At 34.7% G+C, this 27,642-nt stretch overlaps 5 protein-coding genes and 1 pseudogene across 6 annotated transcripts; 1 reads left to right on the top strand and 5 right to left on the bottom strand.

The window, feature by feature from the left end:
* Nucleotides 1-515: 515 nt before the first annotated feature.
* LOC123203378 (la-related protein 1C-like) lies at nt 516-4,646 on the bottom strand. Its single transcript, XM_044619729.1, has 6 exons — nt 3,917-4,646; nt 3,207-3,768; nt 3,023-3,131; nt 2,815-2,905; nt 1,379-1,450; nt 516-1,223 (listed from the first exon to the last, which is right to left on the bottom strand). Exons 1-6 carry the CDS (start codon nt 4,418-4,420, stop codon nt 963-965), a joined length of 1,599 nt encoding a protein of 532 aa, XP_044475664.1. The 5' UTR covers nt 4,421-4,646; the 3' UTR covers nt 516-962.
* Nucleotides 4,647-7,977: 3,331 nt separating this feature from the next.
* Nucleotides 7,978-10,921, top strand: LOC123203552 (probable cinnamyl alcohol dehydrogenase 6). Its single transcript, XM_044619955.1, has 6 exons — nt 7,978-8,137; nt 8,231-8,344; nt 8,457-8,684; nt 9,402-9,690; nt 10,322-10,475; nt 10,559-10,921. Exons 1-6 carry the CDS (start codon nt 8,043-8,045, stop codon nt 10,765-10,767), a joined length of 1,089 nt encoding a protein of 362 aa, XP_044475890.1. The 5' UTR covers nt 7,978-8,042; the 3' UTR covers nt 10,768-10,921.
* A 121-nt stretch (nt 10,922-11,042) lies between these two features.
* Nucleotides 11,043-13,854, bottom strand: LOC123203553 (protein Abitram-like). 2 transcript variants are annotated; one of them, XR_006499316.1, is made up of 7 exons: nt 13,581-13,854; nt 13,431-13,479; nt 13,206-13,332; nt 12,767-12,837; nt 12,587-12,659; nt 11,620-11,859; nt 11,043-11,329 (listed from the first exon to the last, which is right to left on the bottom strand). XR_006499316.1 is itself a non-coding variant. In XM_044619956.1 (6 exons), the coding sequence occupies exons 1-6, from the start codon at nt 13,723-13,725 to the stop codon at nt 11,746-11,748; spliced, it is 579 nt and encodes a 192-aa protein (XP_044475891.1). In that variant the 5' UTR covers nt 13,726-13,854; the 3' UTR covers nt 11,432-11,745. The 2 variants fall into 2 exon arrangements, 1 of the variants encoding a protein (XP_044475891.1); XM_044619956.1 differs by lacking the exon at nt 11,043-11,329 and having other exon boundaries at nt 11,432-11,859.
* Nucleotides 13,855-14,663: 809 nt separating this feature from the next.
* LOC123203066 (peroxidase 64-like) lies at nt 14,664-16,965 on the bottom strand. Its single transcript, XM_044619236.1, has 4 exons — nt 16,532-16,965; nt 16,023-16,211; nt 15,264-15,426; nt 14,664-15,192 (listed from the first exon to the last, which is right to left on the bottom strand). Exons 1-4 carry the CDS (start codon nt 16,739-16,741, stop codon nt 14,798-14,800), a joined length of 957 nt encoding a protein of 318 aa, XP_044475171.1. The 5' UTR covers nt 16,742-16,965; the 3' UTR covers nt 14,664-14,797.
* Nucleotides 16,966-18,370: 1,405 nt separating this feature from the next.
* On the bottom strand, nt 18,371-20,702 carry LOC123202935 (annotated as a pseudogene).
* Nucleotides 20,703-23,282: 2,580 nt separating this feature from the next.
* Nucleotides 23,283-26,727, bottom strand: LOC123202584 (ribonuclease P protein subunit p25-like protein). Its single transcript, XM_044618528.1, has 9 exons — nt 26,600-26,727; nt 26,283-26,406; nt 25,625-25,705; nt 25,425-25,513; nt 25,223-25,297; nt 25,029-25,090; nt 24,885-24,944; nt 24,131-24,307; nt 23,283-23,622 (listed from the first exon to the last, which is right to left on the bottom strand). The coding sequence occupies exons 2-9, from the start codon at nt 26,403-26,405 to the stop codon at nt 23,546-23,548; spliced, it is 744 nt and encodes a 247-aa protein (XP_044474463.1). The 5' UTR covers nt 26,406; nt 26,600-26,727; the 3' UTR covers nt 23,283-23,545.
* Between the last annotated feature and the right edge of the window lie 915 nt (nt 26,728-27,642).

Here is a 27,642-nt window from a genome sequence, read left to right as displayed (position 1 = left end):
TACACCCTGCTAACGAAAGTTTTAAATGGACTTGCCAACTATACTCAATCCCCTAGCAAACCAGTGTCTACTTTTCCTACTTATCAAGTTAAATTCCACTTTAAACCAATTAGATGGTGAACAATGATGTCAAAAAGACATCACTTAAGAAAAAACGAGGAAGAATTATTATTATTATTATAGATAAGTCATAAAAACAAAAAAATTACTATTAAAAAAGAGAAAAGAACTAAAGAAGAAAACTCTGTTAAAGAATCATTGGGTCAATACAAACTAAAACTTTTTGAGTTTGACTGGTTTAAACAGTCCCCGTACATTTACCCATATCCTCCCCTCATGTCCAGTAAACATACCATAAACATTATGAAAGAATGTAGTCATGACATTTAATATTCATGCATAAGAGACCACTCCGAGAAGTCCACATCAAATTTCAGGATGTATTCACCAATTTACTAATAGAATGATTCGATACTAACAGTTGAGATATCATTATCTGATTGAATAATTTTAAATTAAAAATAAAATAAACAATCATATAATAACACGTCAACTGTTAATACTCAGTAGTACATGGAGTAACATTCTTTGATAATCAATGTTAATCCATAACACAGCATGGCCAAGGAAAATTTTATGAAATTCTCCCAAGTGCAATGCCTAGCCATTCCACAATAAATCATCAAATAATAAAAACAAAATCATCCAAAATATCAAACTATACAACGCAATAATGACCCTAAGCTCTTCTTGTCTCACTGTGTTCTCTTTCTTTATATTCCAAAAATAATTTATATAAATCTCTTTTGTCCCTCAGCTTGTCTCTCAGCAAAATACTTCAAAATTTGATAAATATGCCAGAGAAAGAAAGGTGTTCATCCACCTTCATGGCAGCAGCCCTCCTCCCCTAAAAAAACAAGCACCATCCTATAAGATTGCCCTTTAACTTAGCGGGGCTTATATCAGTTTTTGTTTGATAATGTATCTTCAGAACCGTCGCCATAGTAGAGTTTTGACTGGCTAGCCAATTTGGAGAAATGTCTTCCTGAAGCATCCTCAGAATGAGGGTTTGCCTCATCTTCTTCCATTGTGATCTTCTGAAATGAAGTTGCGAGATTTCCATAACTTGGTCCACTCGGAGATGGAAATCCTGACTCATTGGGAACCTGACTGGAATGAGGAATATATTTCACCCATTCATTACGGCGCCTCACCTTTTCTTCCTGCAGCAATATACAAGGTAAGAAGAGCACAAAAATGATAGGCATCGGTATCTAGTTACCTATTTCAAACAAGGCATTTTGTGCCCTTCACACCACATTGCAAGAGAGTGATTGATGCTTTAGATGGACATATTCAATAAATGCATGCAAGTTACCTGTACTTCCACCACAGCTGAGGTTCTCAAGGAATCCAATATAAACTGAATGTTATTTGTCAAATTCCTAACCTGCAAACACAGAACCATAAAGAAATCTGATCTGTGCAAAGGCATTTAATAATAAAAAATTCTAGGAGAACAATGTTAAGGAATTTAATTTTAAATGTAACTGAATAGCTTTCACCAAATAGCAAATAAGTACAGCTAAAAAAATAAGACATTACAACACCAAATTGCTGATATTTTAATGCTCACACAGACCATGCCACTACTGCAAAATTTATGGAAATTCCCCAGCAAATAATTCCAATGTAAATTAGAGGCAGAAAACGTGTTTTTAAATACTTATTAAGAAAGCAAGCAAGTCATCTATTGCACAAGAACTTTTAATTTCATATGATGTTATGTGTCCTCAAACTAGGAATCCAAATCTTGACACAACAAGGGATATGGGCCATAAAGTGTTAAATCATGCTAAGAAGAGACACACTGAAGAGACAGAGTTAGGGCAGGAGGGGACCAATAGGTTAAAAGTATAATCGCTAGCTTAAAGTGAGGTAAGAAGAATCAATTTGCTTATGTCCTACTCCTGCTTGAACTTGTAAACATCTGATATAACTACTATGGTTATTGTAGTTTTTAAGACCAGAAAATATAGGTTTATATAATTTTCAGAATAACCCTTGTCTGAGGTCCTTTTTTGTCTAATTTAGCTGTCTTCCTACCTCTCATCTTCATTTCACTACATTTGTCTCACTGTTTCAACCTAAAATCACAACCCCTATCCCAACCAATAACCTTATGCCCCTAACCCTAGTTTGTAACAAAGCCATTATAACCCTCAAACTATTTGACCCACAATTCCCCAGTTGTGGTCAGAGTTAATTAACTACAACTTCAGCTTCTCAAAATTTCCAGCATCCCAGCACCGTGAAGAAATAAAATTTACAGAAAAAAAATAATAATAAAGCAGCAGTAATCAGGCTGCCTGGTGAGGTAACATTTCCACTGATGTACAACTTATGCTCCCAAAACCCGATTATAGATGCAGAAAAGAATTTCAAGAAGCTAATAATATGTAAACAGAATCCTATTATAGCCTCCTTCAACAGCTTCAGAGCAATATAAAACTTGGAGGAAATGAATATCCAAGGTACAGCCAGAAATTTGGCTTTATATAAACTTGATATTGACAGAACATTTAAAGCAAACAAAAAGAGCATTACCGAATCCAACGGGTGAATGAGCACAGATGAAGTCCACCATCATGATACTTAAAATGTAAAAAATTCAATTGGGAAAATTTCAGCAAACAAAGATAAGGTCACAACTGTCTAATACAGGCTGATAACGAGTACCAACACACCGATTATGATCATGAGCTTCATTTCATCAAGAAGAACAAGAAAATCATATATTTAACTACAACTTACTCGAGGAAAGTTTGCAATTAAAATAATCGGTACGTATCCTTGATCATCCATGTTAGACTTCAAAAATTCGTCTTTTGCTAAGTTCTCATCACTGCAATAAACATGCAATGGGCAAATCATAGTTGTATTTTTAACATATCAAAGAAGTTTTGGATTCAATTACTAAAACTAACTTAGTGTAGCAAAGGAAACCAAAATATCAAAATACCTGAAATAATAATCAATCTGATGGACCAACATAGTCTGGAGAGGATGTTCTGCCACAGGCATTAGTATCGGTGCAGTCATGAACATATTTGTAGGAACATATATGAATTCTGAAAGAATAAGATGGAGTTCAACATTTACATCATATGAACCAAAAGAAGACATTCCTCAGGAATAAAACCTACCAGGAATCGGCATGGAGTTTACAAAAGGTCTAACATGTTGAGGTGGCACAAATGTGCCAGCACCAGGTGGTGGAGGTCTAACAAAACTCCTCGGAGGACCTCTCTGCTGCTGCAGATGAACGTCTCTGGCGTTTGCATAGGTTCCACGGTCTTGAGCCCGTCTACCCCCATAATTGTTATGGTAAGAACCATCTCCACGTGGCCCATAGTTACCTCTCCGTGTAGAATTGCGGGGCTCATTCACAGGATGTGATTGAGACACAAATCCTCCCACAGATCTGGTTTCCCAGTTATTGCCTCTATATAGAGGCTCTATTGGACAAAGATCTGGAAACGGCTGCACAACATTACCAACACTATTTGGAGGCATTGCAATAGGGAATGCTGGTGATAGTGGTGGAGGTGGCGGAGGTAGCTGAGGAGACCTAAGGAAACCAGTCTGTGCAGGGCCACCCCCAGAGCTGCTAGCACCACCACCTCGCCTCGACCTTTGTCGCACTGGCATTGCCCGATTCGGGTTCAAATTAGGGTTCTTCAAAGGTAAAATTGGGATTACAGGCACCTGTTATAGTAAGAACTATCAAAATCAATGCAACAAAGTAAGCAATTAATAGTTGTTTTCTTATTTATTGAAAGAAATTGAATTTATTTATGTATTTTTTCGTAAACCAAATAGTAAACTTTAAAAGATATCGATATTGGAACCGAACCTGATTAGTTGAGGCTGATCCATCGGAAAGGGTCTTTGATGAAGAAGAGTCTGCCAATGATGATTTTGGCGGAGGCTTAGTGGTTTCAGATAACGCGGGCCAAGAATCCGCTCCCATGACAGTAGCGACTTCAACGACGCTGTCTGAAAGTTTGTTCCAAGCCGGCTTCTTTGATAGAGCCGCATTGCTATTATTAGCAGCATCCAAGTTCTTAGCAGCGATTAAATTATCCGGTGGCGAAGAAGACGAGGCTGAAGCCACCTTCGAAGAAGGGAAGTTATCGTTTGACTCAGACGGAGAAGAAGTCAATGGCAGCGGCGGTGATGGCGATGAAGGAGAATGCTGAGCAGCCGCTGAAACTGAAGCTGATTCCGGCTCGCCTCGTACAATCTGAGCCCAAGGCGAGGGCAAACTCTTTCGCCGTAATTGAGGGCTAGAACGGCCGTCACCGGAGTCCCCAGAAGCACGTGGAGAGTGATGATTGGAAGTAGAATCAGCCGTCATAGCCACACAAATTAGGGTTTTTAGGTTAAAAACAGAATCACAAAATTTTAATCTGAAAAGCAGCAAACATTAATAATAAGAAACAAGAAAGCACTAGAAAAGTATAAACCCAGAACGGATCCAAATCCAATTCGTGAAGAAAAAAAAAGAGCCGTCAACCGCCGTACAGCTGGTTCCCCTGGCTGCCTCCCTCCCTCTTTCTCCCTTGGATTCATCAGCCATATAAACTGTCAAATTTACATGTAACCCCTATACATATACTGGGTTTTCAGATAAATACAAAAATTCTTTGTTTTTTATATATATATACATATATTTTAAATAAGGCTTATCTCAATTTAGAAAAATAATAATAAGATAAAAGAAAATCGAATTAAAATGTGAAATTATCAAAATGATTATAGATGTGCTTTTGTTGGCAATATTATTATAATTATTATTATTATTGTAGTGTGGTATTGAGAATTATTATGTTGATGGAATGGGTGGATTAAAATTAATGTTTGGTTCGAAGTATTTAAATTTCAATTGGAGTTTCAGTTAAATAGGTTAATTCGAATTTATTTTGGTTTTTCTTCTAAAGACATTGTTTATCTAATCAGTGATATAGTTTATCTGTTAGCATTCTAATAATTTTGTTTAGTTATTCGAATGAGTTTGAGTTTAAACTAAATATTATAAATTCAATTAGAGATTGACCTAGCTTTTGTTATATGATGCAATTGCTTCGGGGTCATCATGGCTAAGGTCAACATATATATGTATAAGGCCAAAGTACTATTTCCCACTCAAGTTTAGTTGCATTTTCTAAGTTATATTTATGAAATTTGAAAAACTCAAAATCTCACTTATTGATTAACTAAGGGTAAAATTTTCTGTTAGAGATAAGAGTAAAATTATTATTTTACTAATAATATTAAAAAAAATATAAAACTTATTATATTTTTCTTCCTAAGTTTTAAAAACTAACAAATTTACCCTTCCTTACAGTTTTCAAACTTTGAAAAGTCATATTTTTTCCTTTAAACCTAGGGGGTTTTTTTTTTCCCTCCAACCACCATTTTTTATGCCGACAACCTTCTCTATCCACTCTAAAATGTCAATCGATGTCTCCTTTCTCTAGATCTCTTCATAAAAAACAAAGAGATCTAAAAAGGGGAGGTTATCATGTACCATCATATATCGATCGACGTTTTAAGGTGAAAATGAGAGGTTGTTAACACTGGAGAGGTGAAGAAAAAAACCTTAGATTTGAGAGAAAAAATGTGATTTTTTAAAATTGAAAAATTTTGAACAAAAATGAAATTATTAGTTTTTAAAATTTATAAGAGAAAATTGATCAGTTTTATATTTTTATAATATTATTAGTAAAATAACGATTTTATCTCTATTTTTTTTAATTATAGTTAGCCTATAAACAAAATTTTGATTTTTTCAAACCTCACAAATATGATTTCGAGAATACAACTAAATTTAGATGGAAAATAGTCGTTTGGCCAATGTATAAATTGAAAGAGAAGCCCTAAAATGATCATTAAATACTTATACGAACACTTATGATCAAATTTGTAAGACAAAACTTAGGTTGTAAATTTAAATCTCTAAAAATTTAAGTTAAATGCTGGGAATGTGGAAGGCATATTGAAAATAAAATTAAAATATTTGCGTGTTGTACCAGATATTATGCAATTACTTCAATGGTAAAGGTCCAAATAAACCGTGTAGAAATCTTAAGATGACCATCAAATGCATACAGAAGTACAAAAAATCTGTGATTCATCCCGTAATTGGATTGGATAGAATTTTATCTAATGTGAAAATAAAAAATTAGGTGGTTGATTTAATCTCTGAAAATTTAAGCTTTACCAAATCATGAACAAGGTGACATGAAACGCATAAACCAAATCATACACGAGGTGTGATTGCAAATACTGAAAATGTGGAGTCCATTTTAAAATATATAAGGGTGTTGTATCACATGATGCAATTGCTTCAAAAATTGTTGTGATTATGAGAGTTAAATTCGAATCGAATTTGAGTTCAAACTCGTCTCAAATAAACCCAAAATGAAATGAGTAGGAAGGAGATTGAGCTCAAGCCCAAGTCTAAACAGTATAACCGAGCAATTCGTGCAGCTCTCAAGCCGGTTGAGCTGTCCAAGTGTCATCAGACTCATTAAGTGGATCACGTTGTTTCAGTAAAAAATTAGGGTGAAAGTTAAAATTTCCTTTTTCCCTTGCTTCACCGTTCAAGCCTTCACATGTGCATCTTCCCTTCAGGCTTCTGCTCTTCTCCTTCTTCTCTCAGCTTTCTCAAATCTCAGTCTTATCAGTCTTCATCTCCGTCAGACGATGCTTATTCCAATCGACTCCATCATTGCTTCACCCTAATCTCACCATAATTTTGGTCTTCTCTTCTTCAGTCTTCTTGCTTTTGGCCTTCTCTTCTTCAATCTTCTTGTATCACCCTAATTAATTAGGGTTTTTAATTTAAGGGTTTTGTCCATCAGACGATGTTGTTTTGATTAAGAAAACATTTTCGATTTATTTGTTCTATACCAAAAGGAACTGCAAACAACCCGTGAGAAGCTCATTAGCTCGCAAGCTCGAGCTTGAGCAGCTATTTTCTTAGCTCGTTGAATCCAAGCTCGAGCTCGAGTTCATCTGTTCATCAACCAAGCTAAATTTAAATTTAGTTGAATTTTAGTTTAGCTTAGGTAGAATCTTACTCTGGTGGTCCCAATTAAGATATATCATATAAAAATTAAAAGACATATAATAAAATGATAATAATAATAATATATATATATATATAAATACTTAAAATTTGTGGTTTATCCCGTAATTGGATTGGATAAATTTTATTCTAAATTGAAAATCTCTACAAATTTAAGTGTTCCCAAAACATATGCAAGGTGACTTGAAATGTAATTGCCAAGTTTGTGCTCAACCAAATTTAGGAGGCCTGTAGCTGGTTGCTAGGGCTAGATTTGATTATATGTGAGCTTGAGTAAGGGTCAATTTGGGATTAATTAGGGAAATTTTTTTTAACTTGATTTATGTTCAATTCATAAAATTGAGGCTCCATATCAACTCTAAAGTATCTATGATTTTGAACTCGAACTAGCTAAAATCACATGTGGGTTATAATATAATTAAATCCAAAAGATAGTTAGTTTAAAGCAAAAAATTATCAATGATTCTCAAATTGGCTTGATCCAATTATAATAGTAAACAATGACATTAGAAAAAAAGAAATAAATCCATCAAAATAAGAAGTCGAATAAAAAGAATAGTTGATGAAGAATCATTAATTAACCTTAAAACTAAAATAAAGTTACTACATTATAATTTTAGCTCAAATGTGATTTGCTTAAACCAAATATAAATTCAAATCCGAGTTTTTTTTAAGTAATTATTAACTTTTATATGACTCAAATCTCTCATTTTCACACCTTATTGAGAACTAGCTTTTTGACCTAATTGGACTTAAATCAACTCTATCCATCACGTATGCAAGGTTTGAAAGTTTGGTGGGAATGCTAGAAGAAGATTAGGGTGAAAGAATTTTCTTATAAAGTTGTGAGAATGCATTTAATGGGATTGGAAGTCAGTCAAATTTAATGGCTCAAACTACTCCAAATCACACCCAGACGGTGGCTGGCTGGGCAGCTCATGATCCGTCCGGCAAGATCACCCCTTACATATTCAAGCGAAGGTATAAATACTATAATAACACTCATCACATGTACGCATCAAAGCTGCAGTAGTTTCAATTCTCAAACTAACAGTTTTCCTTTGTAAATACTAGAGAGAACGGCGTCGACGATGTCACCATAAAGATTATGTATTGTGGGATCTGCCATACCGATCTCCATCACGTCAGAAACGACTGGGGCATCACCATGTATCCTGTTGTTCCAGGGTAATAAATATAATCTACAAGCAAGCTCACATAAAACCGTTATTATTTATTTTCTTTAAGCTTCTTTTATAGGTGTTGATGGCGGATTGAGTTGTCGACTTGTCTTCTGCAGGCATGAAATTACTGGGGTGGTTACAAAGGTTGGAAGCAACGTAAAGAGTTTCAAGATAGGAGATAAGGTGGGGGTTGGATGTATAGCGGCATCTTGTTTGAAGTGTGAGTTTTGCAAAAGCTCGCAAGAGAACTACTGCGATCAGCTCCAATTTGTGTATAATGGCATCTTCTGGGATGGTAGTATCACTTATGGCGGCTACTCTGAAATGCTAGTTGCAGATCACAGGTAATCTTCCATTGTTGGACTTAAGCTCCATAAATTTCAGCCTTACGGGTACCTTTCTCCCCGCACTAGTTCATGACACATCACTTAAATAATTGATGACAGCAACGTAGCACTATCTTTCTCAACACTAAATGGGCTGTGCCGTGCCACAGGCTGCTTGTGGGCCGGGCTGTACGGAACGTTGGTTTGGTCTAACATGACACATTCTCATATCTAAATATATTATACATTTTCAATTGGGTCACGACATAGTATTATTTTTATAGAATCAGGGTTGACCGAACAAAGTCAACATGGTCACAATGTTCAACTCAATATTAATCTAATTCTAACAAAAGTATCTTTAATTCTCCAAAGCCTTCATCACTAGCTCAAATTGAATTCTATAAATTCAAATTGAGTTATTGGGTCTACTAGCTCATATTTATTTTTTAAATAATTTTTTATATTTTTAGACAATCTTTCTCCTTTAGTAGCTTTCTCTGTAATTTTACTTCTTCATCAATTTCAATGACTATTTTCTTCTTCTCTTAAGCTTTTTGACTACTTCTCCAAAGCCTTCATCAGTAGCTCAAATTGAATTTTATAAATTCAAATTGAGTTATTGGGTCTACGGCTATTAACATAATAATATTGTATTCATCTATAAGGGTTCTTTTTTTAAAATGTCAGTTAACTTATGAACCAAGCCTATTTACTTTTTTTAATCTCATGAAGATATGTGGTGCACCTACCGGAGAATTTGTCTATGGCTGCTACAGCACCGCTGTTGTGCGCTGGAATAACAGTGTTCACCTCTTTGAAAGACAATAATTTGACAGAGTCACCTGGAAAAAAGATAGGAGTGGTCGGTCTGGGGGGCCTAGGACATGTGGCAATAAAATTCGGGAAGGCATTTGGTCATCATGTAACAGTCATCAGCACCTCGCCCTCCAAGGAAAAAGAGGCCAGAGAGTTTTTGGGTGCAGATGATTTCATCGTCAGTTTCAATGAAGAACAAATGAAGGTTTGTTTGCCTTTGACATGCCTATTGTCTTTATAAATATGGATTTGGGCTAAAATAGAGTAAAAAAGAAAATTGAGTTTAAGCTTTGTCAATTTAACACCGATGTTAAGCTAACATTTTGAATTTAAACCAATCATAAATTAGGTTTTGTTTACATCATACCTGAATCAAATACAATCATAAACAACACATTAACATACAATATGAAAGAATAAATCTAATTTGAATCGACTCTAAAAAAGAATTGATTTGATCTTGGTTAGAATTCATAATAAATAAGTGTCGTCAAAACACTAATTATAGTGAGATAATGAATATTACCACCAAATGAGTGAAAAATGTCACCAATAAATAAATAATATCATTAAATAAGTAAAAAAGTTAAACCAACCAAATAGTTGATTTGAAACTTTTAATTTAAATATAATTAATTTGAGATAATCATACATTTTAATCCAATCCTGGCTTGAATCAACCTGCATTTACATGCATTTAAATTTTGGCCTAGGAATTGGTGTTCTCGAGCTTGGCACATTTCTAGACTTAACTTGCCAGCAAAACCAAACTGCTAAATAAAATAACGTTAACCTGATGGCTGTTGTCTCAAAGTGGGTGGCATCTGGTATGGCAGGCAGGGACGAGAACTCTGGATTTCATATTGGACACGGTGGCAGCGAAGCACTCTCTTGGACCAATTTTAGAACTGCTCAAGGTGAATGGGACATTATCTTTTGTAGCTGCACCAGACAAGCCCCTTGAACTTCCTGCATTTCCCTTGATATTCGGTAAATCACCATTCAAATTTGTGCTTTACCTCATACAATACAAGCAAGCAAGAGTCTGATTCTTGTCTTTTTCTCAATGGCAGGCAAGAGAAGTGTAAAGGGCAGCATAATAGGTGGAATGAAGGAGACGCAGGAGATGATGGATGTGTGTGGTAAGTACAACATTACATGCAACATTGAGGTCATAAAACCAGACCAAATCAATGAAGCCCTTGATCGCCTTGCAAGAAATGATGTCAGATATCGCTTTGTAATCGACATTGCTGGGGAGGACTCAGCCAATATTCATTAAGCTTTGCATGCTCGGCTCTCTGCTTCTGTCAAATTTCGATGCCTTGGTTGGTTGCAATAAATTTAAGCTTATCTTATCATGTTATCAATAGGACTGTAGCTCAATTACTTCAACTAAAACCTATGTCTATAAATGATGTGTTTCTGTGCGGAAATCCATGAGTGAAAGCAAAGATAATCATACCAAGGATTAGAAGGGGCTTAATTTAGGATTCAAAAGCAACCCTAGTCATTAGTAACGTTTTTTACACTATTGCCTGATGCCATTCAAAAAGATTCTGGAGAATCCACGGGTCAACTGATCCCACTAACTATATAGATTAATGATATTTACATTAATAAATATTAATTTGTATATTAACAATCACATATCACCGAAAGAAATGACAGTTCTAAATTTGACATAGAGTAACAACCGATCAATTTTGTTGTTTTGTCTCAGTGGGTTTTGCCCTGAAATGTATCTTTTCTTTCTGGGCTTAAGATTTCTTAGCTTAAACGAACACCTAACTTTTCTTCCTTGAGCCCTTTTCCCTGTTTCCCGAAGGCAGCTGAATGCCAGCCTGATTCAATTGAACTTTATGCAAATTAGTGCATCACCAATGCATAATACAAGCCATTTTTTTTTAGCAAGAAGGTATTAATCACTTAACAATAACAACTGATTAAAGAAAGCGGTATATATTAAGATCAAAGACTGCTGCTTGCTAAGAATTGGATTTAAAAAAAGTTAGTTTGACCATGATATCTTAATCAAGGCATGGAAAAAAAGAAGATTCAGCATAAAATACAAATGTCACAACACAAAACATCCTCACCAAATAAGATTAGACGATGCTATCAGAATAAATACCATCAAGCATGTTATAAGTTGCTAGCTCTCTCTGGGGAGGCTCATGAAATAACTGATGATGGGGAATCTGAAATGCATATACTTTGGGAGGATGAATATCTGGTTTTCTTCAGATGTTCCAGTAATTTAGCTAGCTTCTCTCATTTTCTTGTATTCTTCACTGCTTAATAATGAGTTCTTGATCTTCAGCCAATCTGCTGGTTTTGGCATGATTATGGCAATGTACCCTTCTCTATCTGCCTGGAATTTAGTCGAGAATGAACAAAGTTAATCACAACGTTGAAGCTATTCTGGTGCAAGAGATAACCAAATTGATAATTGCAGTTCCATTTAACAGCACATCAACTACAAGTTAGCTATAAGTGGTATCTATCATCTGTCATTGACAAATAATCATCATATGTACAAACTTTGCTACAGCAAATAAAAACACAACAGACCCAGCCCTGTTGCCAAAAAGACAATAGGCAACTTAATCTCAAAAACATGGCATGACTACCATTATACTAGATAGCATTGCAGTAAGCAACAAATAAATGATACAAGCTTATGAATAGAAGAAGATAGTTAATAGTTAACTCCTCACAACCAATATTTCTTGAAAATTTCTACAAGGACAAATAATTTGTTGCTATTTAAAATTCTTTAACAAGACTGAATTAAAAAAATCCATTATTTCTAGGAGAATTTCTTTTCTGCTAATAAATTTATCAGAAAAGAAACAATTCTCCTAGGCTGGTTACCATTAAGTTTGGGCTATTTGTCCACAACTTATAAACAAGAGATATCCAAAAGATAAGATGGCTTATGAACTACAATGAAATAACAGGGTAGTGTTGAGTTGGAAGATAATAAGTGGTTGAGAAATCACAGGTATATTACTATTGCAATCACTAAAAAGCACTATCCACTCTTGCAAAATTTTGCATCATCTACTGAAACATTACTATTCATAAGTTATTCTCACCGATGTATTGAGCAATCCCGGCTGTTTAATCAATCGATCATTCACTTCCAACAGTGAGCCCTTAACACAACACCTGCAAAATGCCATTAAAACTTTTAATTTTCAATTCATAGCAAAACAACCGAAGAAGAAACAACATAGCACTCACAATTAATAAGAAGGCAGTACAAGTAACTTTACCTCACAATGTAAGACTCATTACTGGTACAAACTTTACATAAAGCAGTGTTCGACTCAAAGTGTTGAGCATTCTACAAAACAACATATAAAACAAATAACACAAACTTTGGTCACAATATGCACTAATCTTTCAAATTCACTAGTTAAAAAATGAATCTTTCGCATCATTAGCATTTATAAGTGACATTAAACACCAAATAATACTACATCCACTATCAATAGATACAACCACGGGTATAAACACTTATGTGTCATTGTGTGATTGATTTTAAATTAGAGATAAAATAATGCTCAATCACATAACGACACATCAACATTTTGTACTCATAGTTGGCACAGGTAGTGTTACTCTTATACACCTCAAAAAGACTTCATATAAAATGGTTAATTACAAAGTTCAACTCAGAGATACACTATCAACAGCACCGTAAAAAAAGACCTTCTTTCGCTTCCCGGTGACCTTAAAGTTACTACGATCAGACTTCCCAACGTTGAAATCAACAGCGGTGATTCCACCTTCATCCTTAAAAGCCACATGGGTAGGAGCCAAACCGATTACGCACAAACTTTAAACATTAAAAAGAAAAAAAAAAGTCAATAATTAGATTATCCAGTTCAGACACTTGCCAAATAAAATATGACTTAGAAAACAAATCTAACTCACCCGTTCGCATGGCGATAAACGTATTGATCATGTCCTGGTTTTATAAAGTCTATACAAAATAATTTTTTTTAAAAAGTCGTAAATGAATACTGAAATCTTAATGGTTTGGAAAATGATTTCTATCAAGCAATTGATAATCAAGGAAGGAACCTGGCGAAAAGTAGGCGACGAAGTTGAAATCAACGGCAGAGGGAGGCGTTAGAGGAAGATCGTGTATATCGGGGACCAGAAGCCTACGCAACTCCTCCTCTTCGGTTTCTGAATTGTTTGTTTGGCTGACGCCGTGGTCGCTCATTGAAACCTAAACTGAAATAATCGAAGTCGCTGTCCGTACAATATTAAAAAAAGGCCGTCTTCTCAGTCATTCCCGTTCAATCATATCTTCGACTCTTGACAGCAAAGCTCTGTTTGGATTTCCGGACCAGCAAACGACCCGGATCAAAGTTAACAGAGCTATTGGGCTATTTCAATTTGGGCTTCAGATTAAATTTCGTTTGTATTGTTTTTCAAACATTTCATGTGGAATAGAGCAAGCAGTGGGCCTGGTTCTTACGGGTGGTCCTTAAGGTGGATGGAGTCGTTTGCCCTGGTTCAGAATCTTTTAACAATTATTTAATGTGATTTAAATTCTTTTGACAACTGTCTGATATGATTCGAAATGAGCTGAATTATACCCGAATCAAATCAAGTTATTATTAGACTCTTAAGCTAAACTTTGTCTAATTCAAATTTAATTTGATTTTATAAATAAATCTACTCTTTTTACTTGAACTTAATTCTAGTTTGATCTAAACAAGTTTGATAACAAATTTGAAGTTAATCAAACTTGTTTTTGAGATCAAAACCCATTTGATTCTAGTTTAGGTAAACTTGAACATAGGTTAACTTGAGTTTGACTCAAGTGTATAATAGAACAGCTCAAGATTAGCTCAAATTCATTAAATTAGGATTTAGAGAAATTAGAGATTAGCTTCGGTTGAAAGTTAAAAGCTTGAATAGTATTTTTAGCTCATTATTGTGACTTGTTTTAATAATAATTGGAACAACATTATTGTTAGCATCGAGGCGACATTTTTATCAAGTTCTATGTGATTTCCAAATAAGCCAAAAACCTTAGCTCATGTTTGACTCAAGCTTGACCCATACGAACTCGAGTCAAGCATTTTCTAGCCAAGCAGGCTCAGCACCAGCCCTACTTCAAAGGAACATGTAACAACCAAATAAATATAGTAATTTCCCATAAAACAATCACATTCATATGACTGCAAATCCAAATATAACATCAACCTTAATGCTTTCATCAATCAAATAACTAAATTTGCCATCATAAAATCGAAAAAACAAATCTCAGCGAACGGCCTTGCTCACTAATTAACTACTCTACAATCGAGCCTAATCTCTTGTCCACCAGTGATGCTACTCATTTTGATCATGGACTGCACGAAAGCCTTTTCAAAGGCCATTTTGGAACTGGCGTACAGGGAAACCAGATCTCTAGTCTTTGGGGTAGTGAGTAGAGCTTGATCGGAAGAGAAAATGCTCTTTCCCTGAAGAAGTAGCTTGTAGTATGCGTTGTCAAATACGGTGGCCGAGGGGTCTAATGGGGAACCTGCACTTCTCACATTGTTGTGCGCAGGACATACGCTTCTTAAATGGGCTGCAAAAGACGGGTTCATTGATGGGTCGATGTCGACGGTGGCATTGAAATTGTGGATTCTGTTTTGAAAGGATGAGCAGTGAGAGAACCCAAGGGAATGGCCACCTAAAAAAAAATATACTGTAATTAAGGCTATGAATCAATGCTAGTTGAGTATGCTAGTCACAGAACTTCACCTGAGAGAGCCACGAGGTCTTCCATGGAAAGACCCCTCTGGGAGAAGCTTTGCTGAAGTTGAGAAATATTAAAGGTGGGAGCTGGCAACTGTCTGGTATCGGTAGCCTTCGAAATTCTACCATCTTTCCTCCCTTTTGGTACATCCCAAGAGGGACCTCCTGACTAACACATGCACAAAAAAATTAAGAGTCAATAGGCTATGGCATGTGGCTATACATAGGGTTGTTCAACAAAAATCCAAAAACCAAACCGATATCCAAATCAATAATTGGATTTCAAAACAACTGGAAAATTGATTGGTTAACGGTTAGAAATTTTACCAAACCAGGGTTTTTTCAGTTTGGCCACTGATTTAATGGTAAAAAAGCTTTAAAGTAAAGAATGTTCATTTTATATTATAGATTGTTCATTTAATCAGGAATGATCTCGTTTCAATGGTTGTTCACCATTTTTGACAAATTAAAATTTTTTTGAAGAAAATGTGAAGTTTGATAGTTAAAATTGTAGTTCCAATTCCAATTGTCTTTTTGAAATTTTGATTCAAACGCTGTTAATCGTAAATTCTGTCTGATTATCCAATTAATTTTATAATTTTCTCCAACCAAAAATTCAATTAATCGGTTTTTAAACACACTCTACCATACATGTTCAATTAGTAAGCCATAGATAATGTACACTAAAAGCTTCCTCATAAAAACCCTTTAAATGGTTTGCATTTGTAGTTGATATTATTAAATAATTGAACATGAAGAACTAACCAAAGCAACTGCATCTCGAGCAGCAAGAGCCAAGATATCAGCACAAGAGACGACGCCAGGGCACAAAGCTTCCACCGCTTTCTTTGCATGGTCAATTACATGAAACGCATGCAATGAAATGTTGGGAGGTCCATCTTTTTCTGCTTTATTATTCGCCATTGAGTTCAACAAAACTGAACCATCGCAACCCTTTCAAAAGAAAAACACAAAACTACACGTAAATAGTCAACTCTTGAATATAAAAACGGGATAACAATACCGCAAATTATCGAACTACTACAGTTTTTTAAAGAAGAGATTTTTTTTTTTACTTGTAAAAGAAGCCAAACAAAAGAAAACAAACATTTCCTGATGTGTTTGTTTTGTACTTAATATTAAAAAGTTTAGCCTATTTTACATGAGAACGGTAAGTTTGGCCATTCTAATTTAAAAAAAAAAAAAATAGTTCGATGTATTGTTATTAATGTAAAATTTGATTATCAAGCAAGATTGCGAGTAAAGAGGGTTACTCTGATAAAACAATCATGGAAGTGCATGCGAAGTAGTGCAGCAGGAACTGTTTTGTCGTTTTTCATCGCTTTACCGACGGCATTGGTGACTGTGGTCTCCAGCCCAGGGCAAGTGTGATCATAGTAGTGGACGTCAAGCGAGAATACAGGGGAAGAAATTTGAAGCATGAGATTGAGAAGGGCAAATATGAGCGTAAAAATGGCTGCCATGGTTGAAGATTTTAGAGAATTTGAGGAAACAGACGAAAGGGCAAACGGTATTTATAGAGCAGGCAGAGAAGAGAGAGTAATGGAGCTTGGAGTTGTCAGTGAGGATATGGTTGTTAACAAATTTGGTAATCAAGAACACTGTTTAGTGGAGTAGCTATGAAGCATCCTCACCAGGAAGACAGTTCAGGCTAATTGGCAAATTTAATTTGTTCAGACTTTGACTTTGAAGAGAGAAGAAACACTTTGATGTGTACTTTTGGATTACAGTTAAATATTCCATTCATGGGCAGCTTTTTCGGTGACAATTATAAGGAGTGTTAAAGAAGCAACTAGAAAGAAGATAAACAATTAGTCATGTTTATGTCCGGTGTTAACGGGTTAGAAGACACTCAATCGTATTGAGAACATGATCCATTCTATGAAGACACCTACACCTTCTTCAGCAGAATTATTTTTTAGGCATTATTGGAGGTCAGGTCAAGCAGAGTGTAGCATATTGACCCTACAAAGCTGTGTGGAAGAATATTTTGGTTTGGGTGAATAGGTTGAACCGGAAAAGCATTGTTGCGTGACGCAAATTGGGTCAAAATTTCTCATCTTCACAACCTATGGTTTGGTCCCTATCAGTATTAACGACTTCATTAACAAGATGAATTACTCAGAATTTATTTGTTCTATCACTCACTAGTCTCCCACTAACTTTTAAGCTTTTAGATAGATTTCTTGTAACACGGTGAACTCCTCCTCCTTACTAAATAAACTTGCAAAAGGACATCCCATGAACATAAAATAAATAAAGGCAGGACAGGTTGTCATACAGGTGGTATGTTAAAAATATCTTATTCATTTATCTTTTTCTCATTCAGTTACATTGACAAAATTAGTCTACTATTAATTTCAATAGACTCTCTTGCACAATAATGCTTTCATATTATGCACAGGAAAACCAGAGGAATTTCAAATTTGAAGTTGTAGGATCACCTTTTGAAACCTATATAAAGTGAATTTGAAGAGAAAAATAATAAGTGCTCCAATTAATTGCTATACAATTGCCAAATATTATGGAACAGTTATTATGCGTTTCTTGGGACATGATTTTAGGGCAGACTGGCCAACTACCAGGCTACCAGCCTAGACATTTAGTGTTGACTTTGTTTCATTATTTGAAAACAATCAGCTATAAGTAGGGCCTGATTCAATTAGAGATATTTGATATTATTAGGAGATTTTTTATCTATTCAAATTTGTTTAAACTTTAGCAATTGCAACATGAGCTTGACTAGTTGATCTCAAGTTTAATGTCTTGCCAATAATTCTTTTTTTTTAATACTTTTTTTCAATAATGATTTCTTTTCTCTGATGTTACTAATAGATCAATTCAAATTAATTATTTTGAATTAGAGTTAAGTTCAAATTAACCTTTATTTAAAATCGATAATTTAAAATCACTCCTAGTTGAGAGGTTCATAAAAAAATTCAACACCATAATGCTAAATGAAGATTAAAAACAAAATTTTAAGTAATATATTCATTACAATGAACTGATTAGTCACCATTGATTAAAGATTGAGAAATACTATTAGAGATGTATCTATGCAACAATAAAACACAATTGCACCTGCACCATTCTCAGAAGTCATCATCCTCCTCCTCAGCAATATGCTTTGCAAGTTCTTCTTCCTGTGTTGCCTTTCTCTCCTCTTCTCTGTGCTTTCCTTCTCCTTGTGCGTATTTGGGGGAAGCACAAAGCCCGAATTGCTTCATTGTGCATAGTAAGACAAAACGCAATTCTTGACTTGAGGCTTATTTGTTGAATAAACGTCTCCGGTCTCCTTAGATACCTTCCACTCATTTGCATGATCCGATGTGGCATCTATTGCACCATCACGAATAGCCTTGGCCACAATGCTTTCAGCATCTGCAACTGGATTTACGGAGTCCAACTTCAGTTTTTTAGAAACATCTGCAAGTGAGGTGCGGGAATAAGAGATGTTTTTGTTGCGTAACCCAGTTCTAATCACATTATGACGCAGCTGAACAATTAGATTGTGTGTTCTGCCAGAGCATTGAAGGTGCCAGCAAACTTTTCTGTGATCGCCCTAAACATTTCCAAGTCACCAATCCGTACAGCCTGCAAGTTTTAACTAAAAATTTTACTAAATATTCATCCAAAACAGAGCAAATAACTTGCTGGAAGTACCATTTGGCATGGTCACCACCTAAGATTTGTAACAAACTTGGAACTTCAATATAATTTCCAATAATATAATACATGGACAAGTTAGAATTACATTTGTAAGCTCAAAATACGGCCTCAACGCCTTTTCCATCCTTTTCAGCATAAAGATGTTCCTTTCAGGTATTTCCTTCAACAGTAAGCAGACTAATGTAGCCCACTTGTTACGTTGAATTCTGAAGCCAAGAGCAGCAGAATCTCCTTTGCATCAGTATACTCCAACTGAATTGTCCGAATCTTCCCAAGATAAAAGAGATATTGACAGAACTGCGCAGAAAATAATTACTGTCGACACCAATGAAAAGACAAACATACACAATCTCAGTCACCACCTACCAGAGAGATTCAATGCAGAGAACAGTAATGGTGAAGGCCAGCAGATAGCAAACAACAATGTATATGCCTAGAAATTATAAAACACACGCAGCCATATTATGCGGCAAATTAAGAGTAGGAGGCCCCTAAAGCCCGCATCAAAAGTAATCCTTTTAAAACTTATTATAAATCTAACACAGAACAAGAGCGTAATCTTAATGACAGCTCCTTTCATCCATCAAGTAACCTAAAAAACACATCTTGTATGAGTTCCCTAAAAATATGATGACCTACCTGTTGGTTTGAGTGTGCTTCAAATAGTGGTGATTTTTGTAACATCTTTGGGCTAATAACCTGATCTATTGTCAAGATATTGTATATTTCGGTTTTGCTTCTGGGTTTTATAACCCAAAATACATCTTAACAGTTTAAGGAATTTAGATAAAGTACAGACAAACCCAACATTTTTCCTGTGTTTTGCCGATATGGGATTTGCCTAAGGGTATCACACGTTCAACCTCAGCTTCTCAACTTGATCATAAAGGTTACAATGGAGGTAGTTACAAAGTAACAGGTTCAAAAGTGTTTCCTGCATAACTCATTATATCACTGATGAGATTCAAAATCCTCGACACTGAAAACCAGTCACTGGTTTGATTCAGACCTGACCCAACTCATCATGGCGCAAAGTGGCAATGTGATGCAAGGCAAGGAGGTTGCTGAAAAGAAGATTTGAACAATGTTGTCAAACTCTATGTAGGCAAATTGTAGGGAAGCATAAATAATTACAAACAGACATTAAAAGCACACATACAGGAGCTTTATATGAACTTCGTACATGCAGGGATTTGAGAGAGTCACGTATTACAGTTACAAAGGAAAAATACGGGGCAATGGATTGCTCACCCACGAATTTCAGCAAGATCACCAGTGAGCTCATAGCTATACGAATAATAGAAGTACAATCTAGATGCTAGGAAATCAATAGTTCTTCTGTTCAGGTTCTTGATTCAAACAATGCTTGCAGAGCAACAAGCTTTGGCCTGAGAGTAAACAAAGGAAAGTATCATACCAATATAACCAACTTGATTGTTTCAACCAAAATGGACCATATCTAAGGCATTCATAATCAACCAACCTTATCATATTTTTTCTGATCAATCAGAAATAGAAGAACCAGCAAGTAGCGATAGATTTCAAGCTCCGGCAACAAGTATTTTCCTGGAGTTTGGGCAGAAGATGTTGCAGTATCAACTTCCATGTCATGCTCGCCGTCCTACATTTATTGTTAAAGAAAGATATAAAAAACGATATAGCAGTATGTGCAATAATAAGGAAATAATGGATTTAGATAATTATTATTATAAATGAGATGCATCATTCATAAACACAAACTTTAAAGGTCACCATAATACTTGACCATTCAAACAAAAAGGGCCGAGAGGAATCCACCGAAGAACATGTTTGAAATGCCCCACTGAATTATACTCTATCAGTACTAAAGTCCAAATTGAGATATAAGAGGTTGAAAGAACTAGAGGAAATAGTTTCATGGAAGAGAATACATTCCCCTAGCCAAAACAAATGTTTTATTATCCGAAATAGAAGCAATATAAACTAATGAAAGGAACTTGCTATGCAGAGTTAATTCATGCAAGACTAAGGCACCATAGTCAGCCCACAATTTCACCCCATTCCATATGAATTACATTCTTGCAACACTAATTAATGATATAAAGTATCACGATACTGCTAATGCAATGCCAAGTCCGCCCATAGATAAATACATCATGAAGGTTAGAAATTATTCTTACTTCTAAGTTCAAAGAAAACTTATCAAATTTTTAGAATCTGTCTTGCAACAAATGAAATCTAGTCTCAAACAAATAAAGTCAACCAGGAAGGATGGTGGTATTGGAAAGTGGGTTGATTAAGGGTTTGAGACTGAGGTAGGTTGTCGAAGAAAGGGAGTGGTGCTGAGTCGATTGAGGATTCATAAAAAAGGGGGTGAGAGTGAGAGGAAAGAGAATAATAGGGTTAGAAAGAATTTATATATTCAAAGAATTTTCCTTTTGTGAGTTAAATTTAGGGTTATATTGTGATTTAAAAAATTAAAATATTTAAGGTAAAATGATAGTTTCACTTTTTGATATTGTTTTAGGGTTTTTTCATTAATAAAGTTTGATTTTTGGTAATGTCATTTTTTTTTGGTTAAATATTGGGTGGAAAAATGTAATTTACTTGTTACAAGAAAAAGCAAGTGGGGGTAGTATTTAAATAAGATCTAACTTAAGATCAATTTAAATCTAAAGACATAAGTTTGAAATTGAATCGAGATCAAAATTTAACTTACTCAACAATTCAACTACATATAATCTAAATCAGTTCGAACTTGAAAATTCAAAACAACTCAAATTGACTTATTTATGAACAATTCTTGTATCTCAAACCGATATCCAATCCAACTAGAAAAGACATAGGCCAGTTTTTTGACCAAATCGTCACCCTAAAAACATTGGATGAATCCACTATGTTGCAGCATTTTAAGCAACTTTTTTAGTAATATCATGCTTACCAATTTTTAGAAAATTAATTAAAATAGGCACAGAATTAGTTGCGTAAACCTTTTTTTGGCAAAATTTCTATAGTTTTATTTTTTTAAGCAAATTATATTTTTTATTTCAAAAATACCCTTCATCCTATTTTTTTCTATTCAGAGTAGTTTTTACTAGAAAATCTTATTTTTGAGAGTATACAATTTAAGTTTAGATTAATTTTTCTATAATTGTTAAGATTTACAAATAAAAAACAGATTAATTTTTTATATAATAGTTGATATTTACATATCATTACAAAATAATAAACATAACTATACAGGGTGCATGTGGGTTGTGCATGAGTGCGAAAGGGTCTACATCTTTTTCGAAAGAGTACACGTTTTTTTGAAAGGGTACGAAAATGTACGAAGTAGTGCCCATATTTTTTAAAGGGTGAGAAAATGTGCAAAAGATGCAAAAATATACGAAAGTGTAAAGGGGTATGTAAAAGTGTGAAATGACGTGTGAAGAAATATATGAAAATATGAAAGAGTGTATAAAAATATAAAAGGATGTGTGAAAATGTAAAAGGATACGTGAAAATGTAAAAGAGTGCATGAAAGTGTGAAATAGTGTATAAAAATATGAAGGGGTACATGAAAATATAAAAGGATACTTGAGAATATAAAAAAATATAGGCCAAAGAATTATTTCCCACCCAAAGTATGTTTTTTTTTTTTTCCAAGTTCTCCCTCATTAACTTTAAAAATCTCATTTATTCACTCATGGATTGTTAAAATTAACTGAGTCTGTTAGTTATATCATTCTCCCCCCTTAAAACCCTAAAAACTAACAATTTTTCTCTAACTCAAGTTTTCAAAAACTATATTTTTCCTTTAGGGTTTCCAAATTTTCAGATCCAATTTTTCTGACGTCGTGTGACATCGTCATCGACAAGACAAATATGACATCTTCATCTCAACAAGGACGCATCATCTTTGTCATCTCAACAAAAACGTGTCATCTTTGTCGATGACGACGCCGAGGAGGGAGAGATGCCACACGGTCGAAAAAAAAAGATGCCCGAGAGGAAGAGACATCACCTCATAGTTTATTGAAAAAAGTTTAGATAGAAAATTTTGTACCTATTTTAATTAATTTCTCCCAATTTTCAATACATTAATTGATATATACTTACATATATCATCGTATGATTAAATGTTAATTTACTTTTAATTCGAATTCACTCAATCATATAATAACACACATTAAGTATATAGTTACACCGCGTTTTCACTTTCACAGATTTAACCCTGAAGACAATCGGCTTTAAATTTTGTGAATTCATTCAGTGATTGAGCAGAAGTAACCAACGAGGATGAGACATGTTTCCTGAAATCGCATGTTCTCGATGGCAACCAATAGGGAGGCTCCAGGCATAAAAGACAAGCCAAACAGAAAAATCAAAGAATCACTGCCCAGTCAGAAAGTTGAGAGTTCTACAAACATCTCCCCTACATCATCATCTACAACAAAATGCGGCTGCCTTGTGAAGTGGTTTTAAACTACCAATACATAATTATATCAATATCCTAAAATTGGCATTCAACACTGCCAGTTGTTGACAAAGGATAAAAATGGATGAGACAATTAGACATGAGACAGGTAAGGCAACACTAGACATTTCCATCACATTGAAGGGAGAACCACCTAGTCTCATGCTGCTGCCTGGATCGGTCCATTTGATCTGTAGCCACGACCTCTTCCACGGTATCCCCTCCCACGACCACGACCTACATAAAAGAAAAAGCACCCATCTCAACAAATTATAAAAACCAGCACAACTGCACACAAAAAAAGGAAAGAAATCTGGTTCTCTTTAATGTTCTGTCATACAAAGCTCATCTCGGAAACATTAAAGTTAAGAGCAAGTGAGGAAAGGAAATGGAATGATGGAAAACATGATTATTAAGACAAAATTACAATTACAGTTCATACTAACAGCGATTAAGCAATTATAATCATCTCTAGCAGATTAAAAGTTTTGGTGTACAATAATTCATATAAAACTTGTTTCTCCAGGCCTAAATTTGTAATGCTGAATGAATTGCTTTGATAGATCTTCAAAGGTAATACTATGAACATGAACATGCTAATAAATAGAGAGAAATCAGGTAACAAATAAGCTTAGGATCAAAGGGTATCCTACTGCAGAACCAACTGATTCAGAATAACCTTGTCAAACCCACTTTAAATTAGAGCAAGACCTAAAACTACAAAAAGGTGAGAAAAGGAACATACCACTGCCTTGAGCAGGTGCTTCATTATTGAAGTTTCCATCAACATAAGGTCCATTGTATCCTCCCCTCCCACGGCCACGGAAACTACGTCCCCTTCCTCGACCCCTACCTCTAGCATACCCCCGATTGTTGCGGTCCCAACCTCCATCTTCATACTCAACAGGCACAAAACCATTCCCTGCAAAATAAGGCAACCATCATATCTTAAGCTTCATTTAAGGTTAGGGATGATGGTCAACTCAGTTACGCCATTACCAAAGTAAATATTATCATTCCAGGAAACAATAAGAGTATTGCAGATTCACTTCTACAAAATATTTAGTATACAGATTCCCCATAACAATATTCACATACCACATATTTACCAGTCTGAATGATATTGCTTGATGAAGCTAATCAGATAAAGGAAAGAAACCCAGTATTCAAGCACAAGCTCAACATTTTTAATGGGTAAATCTATAACAGTCAAATACTAGCCGTTATGCCAGAAGTCTTTGGCATACAGCTCCCATCTCCACATCTATCTAAATTTGGTTTCTTAGTGCATTTACAGAATAGCAGAAAACCACAAAGTAAAAGCAGGCTACCCATGTAAGAAAGAGGAGGGAAGACAATCAGAATGTACAAATTAATCAGAAGAATGCTAGTCCATGAATCTCCCTTCCTCTCTATGTTTGGATATGCACTAACCCATGTTTGGGAGGAGGATTAAAAGGTAAACGTATAAATCAAATCAAACTTCAAAGAATATCTACCTCTTCCTCTCAACCTTCCTCTGCCTGATCGACCCCTACGCCGGCCACTAGGTGAACCATCTTCAACAGAAAGAAAATTTTAAAATATGAAAAACGTGGCCACTTGAAAGCAATACTACATCTGCATATTAATTGTGGCAATACCTCCATCATAATCAAATTCTGTGGATGCCCTAAACTGTTCAGCTGGCAGTGGAGGCTGATACCTGAAGACAGTAGCAGTTTCATAAGTAATTACAATTCTTCATAAGTTACAAAAGTCAGTGATGGCATTCATCTATGAAATTGTATTGAATGAGATATAAAGATGGTACCAGATAAAAGTATGAACTTCTTACCCAACAGCAGAGGTATTTAATTCCTTCTTTGAAAGTGTTATTGTAATCATTGACACATGCCTTGTGGTTTCCAAACTAAGATAACAAAACAAAGAAAAGTAAGATCATTGAAAAGAAAAATATTAAATGAAGACTCATGAGGAATAAATTCACATTTGGTTTGCAACAATTAAGGTTGAAATAAAGGTAAGGTTGCTCTTACGGAAGCAGGCCTTCTTCCAGAGGCTCCCACATATCAGTTATGTCTGTGGAACCAATAGCTGTATTCTGATGAAGACCAACAATTCTTCTCTGCATTACAATACAAGATACCACTTTTCAGCCTCATATGATGAACAGAACACTGTAACCAAATGGTCTGGCTTACCACTGACAAGCAAAGGCTTAAAAGATAAATATTACCTTAATTAACTCCACTATGGTCACAGTCTTATTGATAGCCCTTCCCATTGCCTTAAATACAACTTCGTTTGAACCTTTTTCCTGCAAACAATTGCATGAGAGAAATAAGAAAACTGTCAATAATCGAATGAGAAATTTTTGTTTCATCCATAAATCAACCAACATTTATTTTCACAACTACATGATCACATTACTAACCACAAGTGGCATAAAGTCATTGCACTTTATTAATTTGCATACAATGAAATTCCCTCATAGACCCTAATTTACTACATCCCCCCTTTACCACATAGTAAAGCAAGGAATGAACACAATGCATAATAGCACAACTGCTATTCCATTAACAAGATAGATGCCCAAAAATTTCCCTTTAAGACCTCCATCTCCTGAAGCTTCTGGTATGCTGTTCTCCACTCATACAAATACCTAACCATAGAGTACCTGACAAACTTCACAACGACAATCAACTGAATATAAAATGCAGTTTAAAACCTAATTAATCCAGCTCTAAAATATTATATTCCACTAGTTGAATTTCCTCTACTCTAAAGACTTCTTACTTCCATCTAGTGCGGGTTTATAAGTTTGTATTTAAAAACGTATGCATATAGAAAAATCAGCAAAAGAAAATTAAGCAAGGCAGTAAAAAGAAAAATACTTGAAGCAGACTCATGGCATAAGTGATATAGCTGCGCATCCTCCCTTGACTGGTAATTCGAATCTCATTTTCGTCGATTGGAGTCTCTGCTTTTGGCTTCTCTACTCTCTGGTACCGATCCATCCTTTTCGAACCCAGAAACAAAAAATCAAAAAACAAAATACCCAGAAAAAAATCTATCAAAAACAAACCAAAAGAAAACTGCAAAATCACGTGAGCAAAACAAGATACCAGTAAGAAAATCGAGAAGTTGAAGATGAAAATCAAAGGCAAAAAGAGAAACTAAGGTTAGGTTAGATCTGTAAGTAATAACTTACCTCTTTCGCTCAAAGATAAAGAGCCCTCTTCTACGGCTTTGTATCTTCTTTTCTGCCCCAAGCCGGTTACTGGGAAATTTCTGCCTTATATAGGCCCTCTGACCCTCCGAAACTACCCTAACCGACTCCCTTTATCCGGTCCAACCGGTTTTTCCCCCGGTTCATATAGATCCAAGTATCTAAATACATCCTAAATAATAGATAAATGCGCATAAAAAAAGTATGTATTCAAATTCCCTCTAACAATATTTGAATATTAAATCTTTGACTTACCTATGATTATGAGTATGGTATGATACATTTTAATATATATATATAATTAAAATTATATATTTTTATAATATTATCTTAAAAAATATCACAAATTCTCGTAAAAGTTTTACAATTACTCAACATGCATCATGTCATCACATTTTCAAAAAAATATATTACTCCATGTAAATAAAATATAAACTTATACATATCATATTATATAATAGATTTATCATATCATATTAAATTTAGATGTACATTAAAATATGTATAAGTTTTCACACATATTACATTATATTATATGATTATAGAAAAATACTAATTAATAGACATGCTTTTAGGTTTGTTATTGCAATATTTTTATAATTACATCAAGTGTTAACTTAGTTAAAAAATGAATCAATTAGGTCAATAAATTGGATTGATTGACATATGATTAGTAATATCATAGATTATTTTATGTTGGTTGGACAAGTCTGAACCAATGGTTGTTTAATAATTAAACTTTTTTTTTATCTAATTCAACCTTATATTAATCAAGTTTAATGATTAAATATGATTTTATTTAATTATCTGATTCAACCTTATATTAGTCCAGTCTAATGATTAAATGTGGTTTTAATAGTAATTTAAACCAAATTTGTCACCAATTTTAATCCGGGTTAAATAAAGAAGCGAGTGGATTGCTTGTTAAAAATTTTCAACTCGTAGACGCCTTTGGTTATTAACAGAACACTTAAGTATATCTATCTCTGAATGGTACGTCTCTTTTGAGATCTCAACCATTTCTT

This window comes from Mangifera indica, chromosome 19 (genome assembly GCF_011075055.1).
Source record: "Mangifera indica cultivar Alphonso chromosome 19, CATAS_Mindica_2.1, whole genome shotgun sequence".
Lineage (NCBI taxonomy): Eukaryota > Viridiplantae > Streptophyta > Magnoliopsida > Sapindales > Anacardiaceae > Mangifera > Mangifera indica.
Note: the sequence above shows the minus strand (reverse complement) of the source record. Positions and strands in the feature narration are given on the sequence as shown.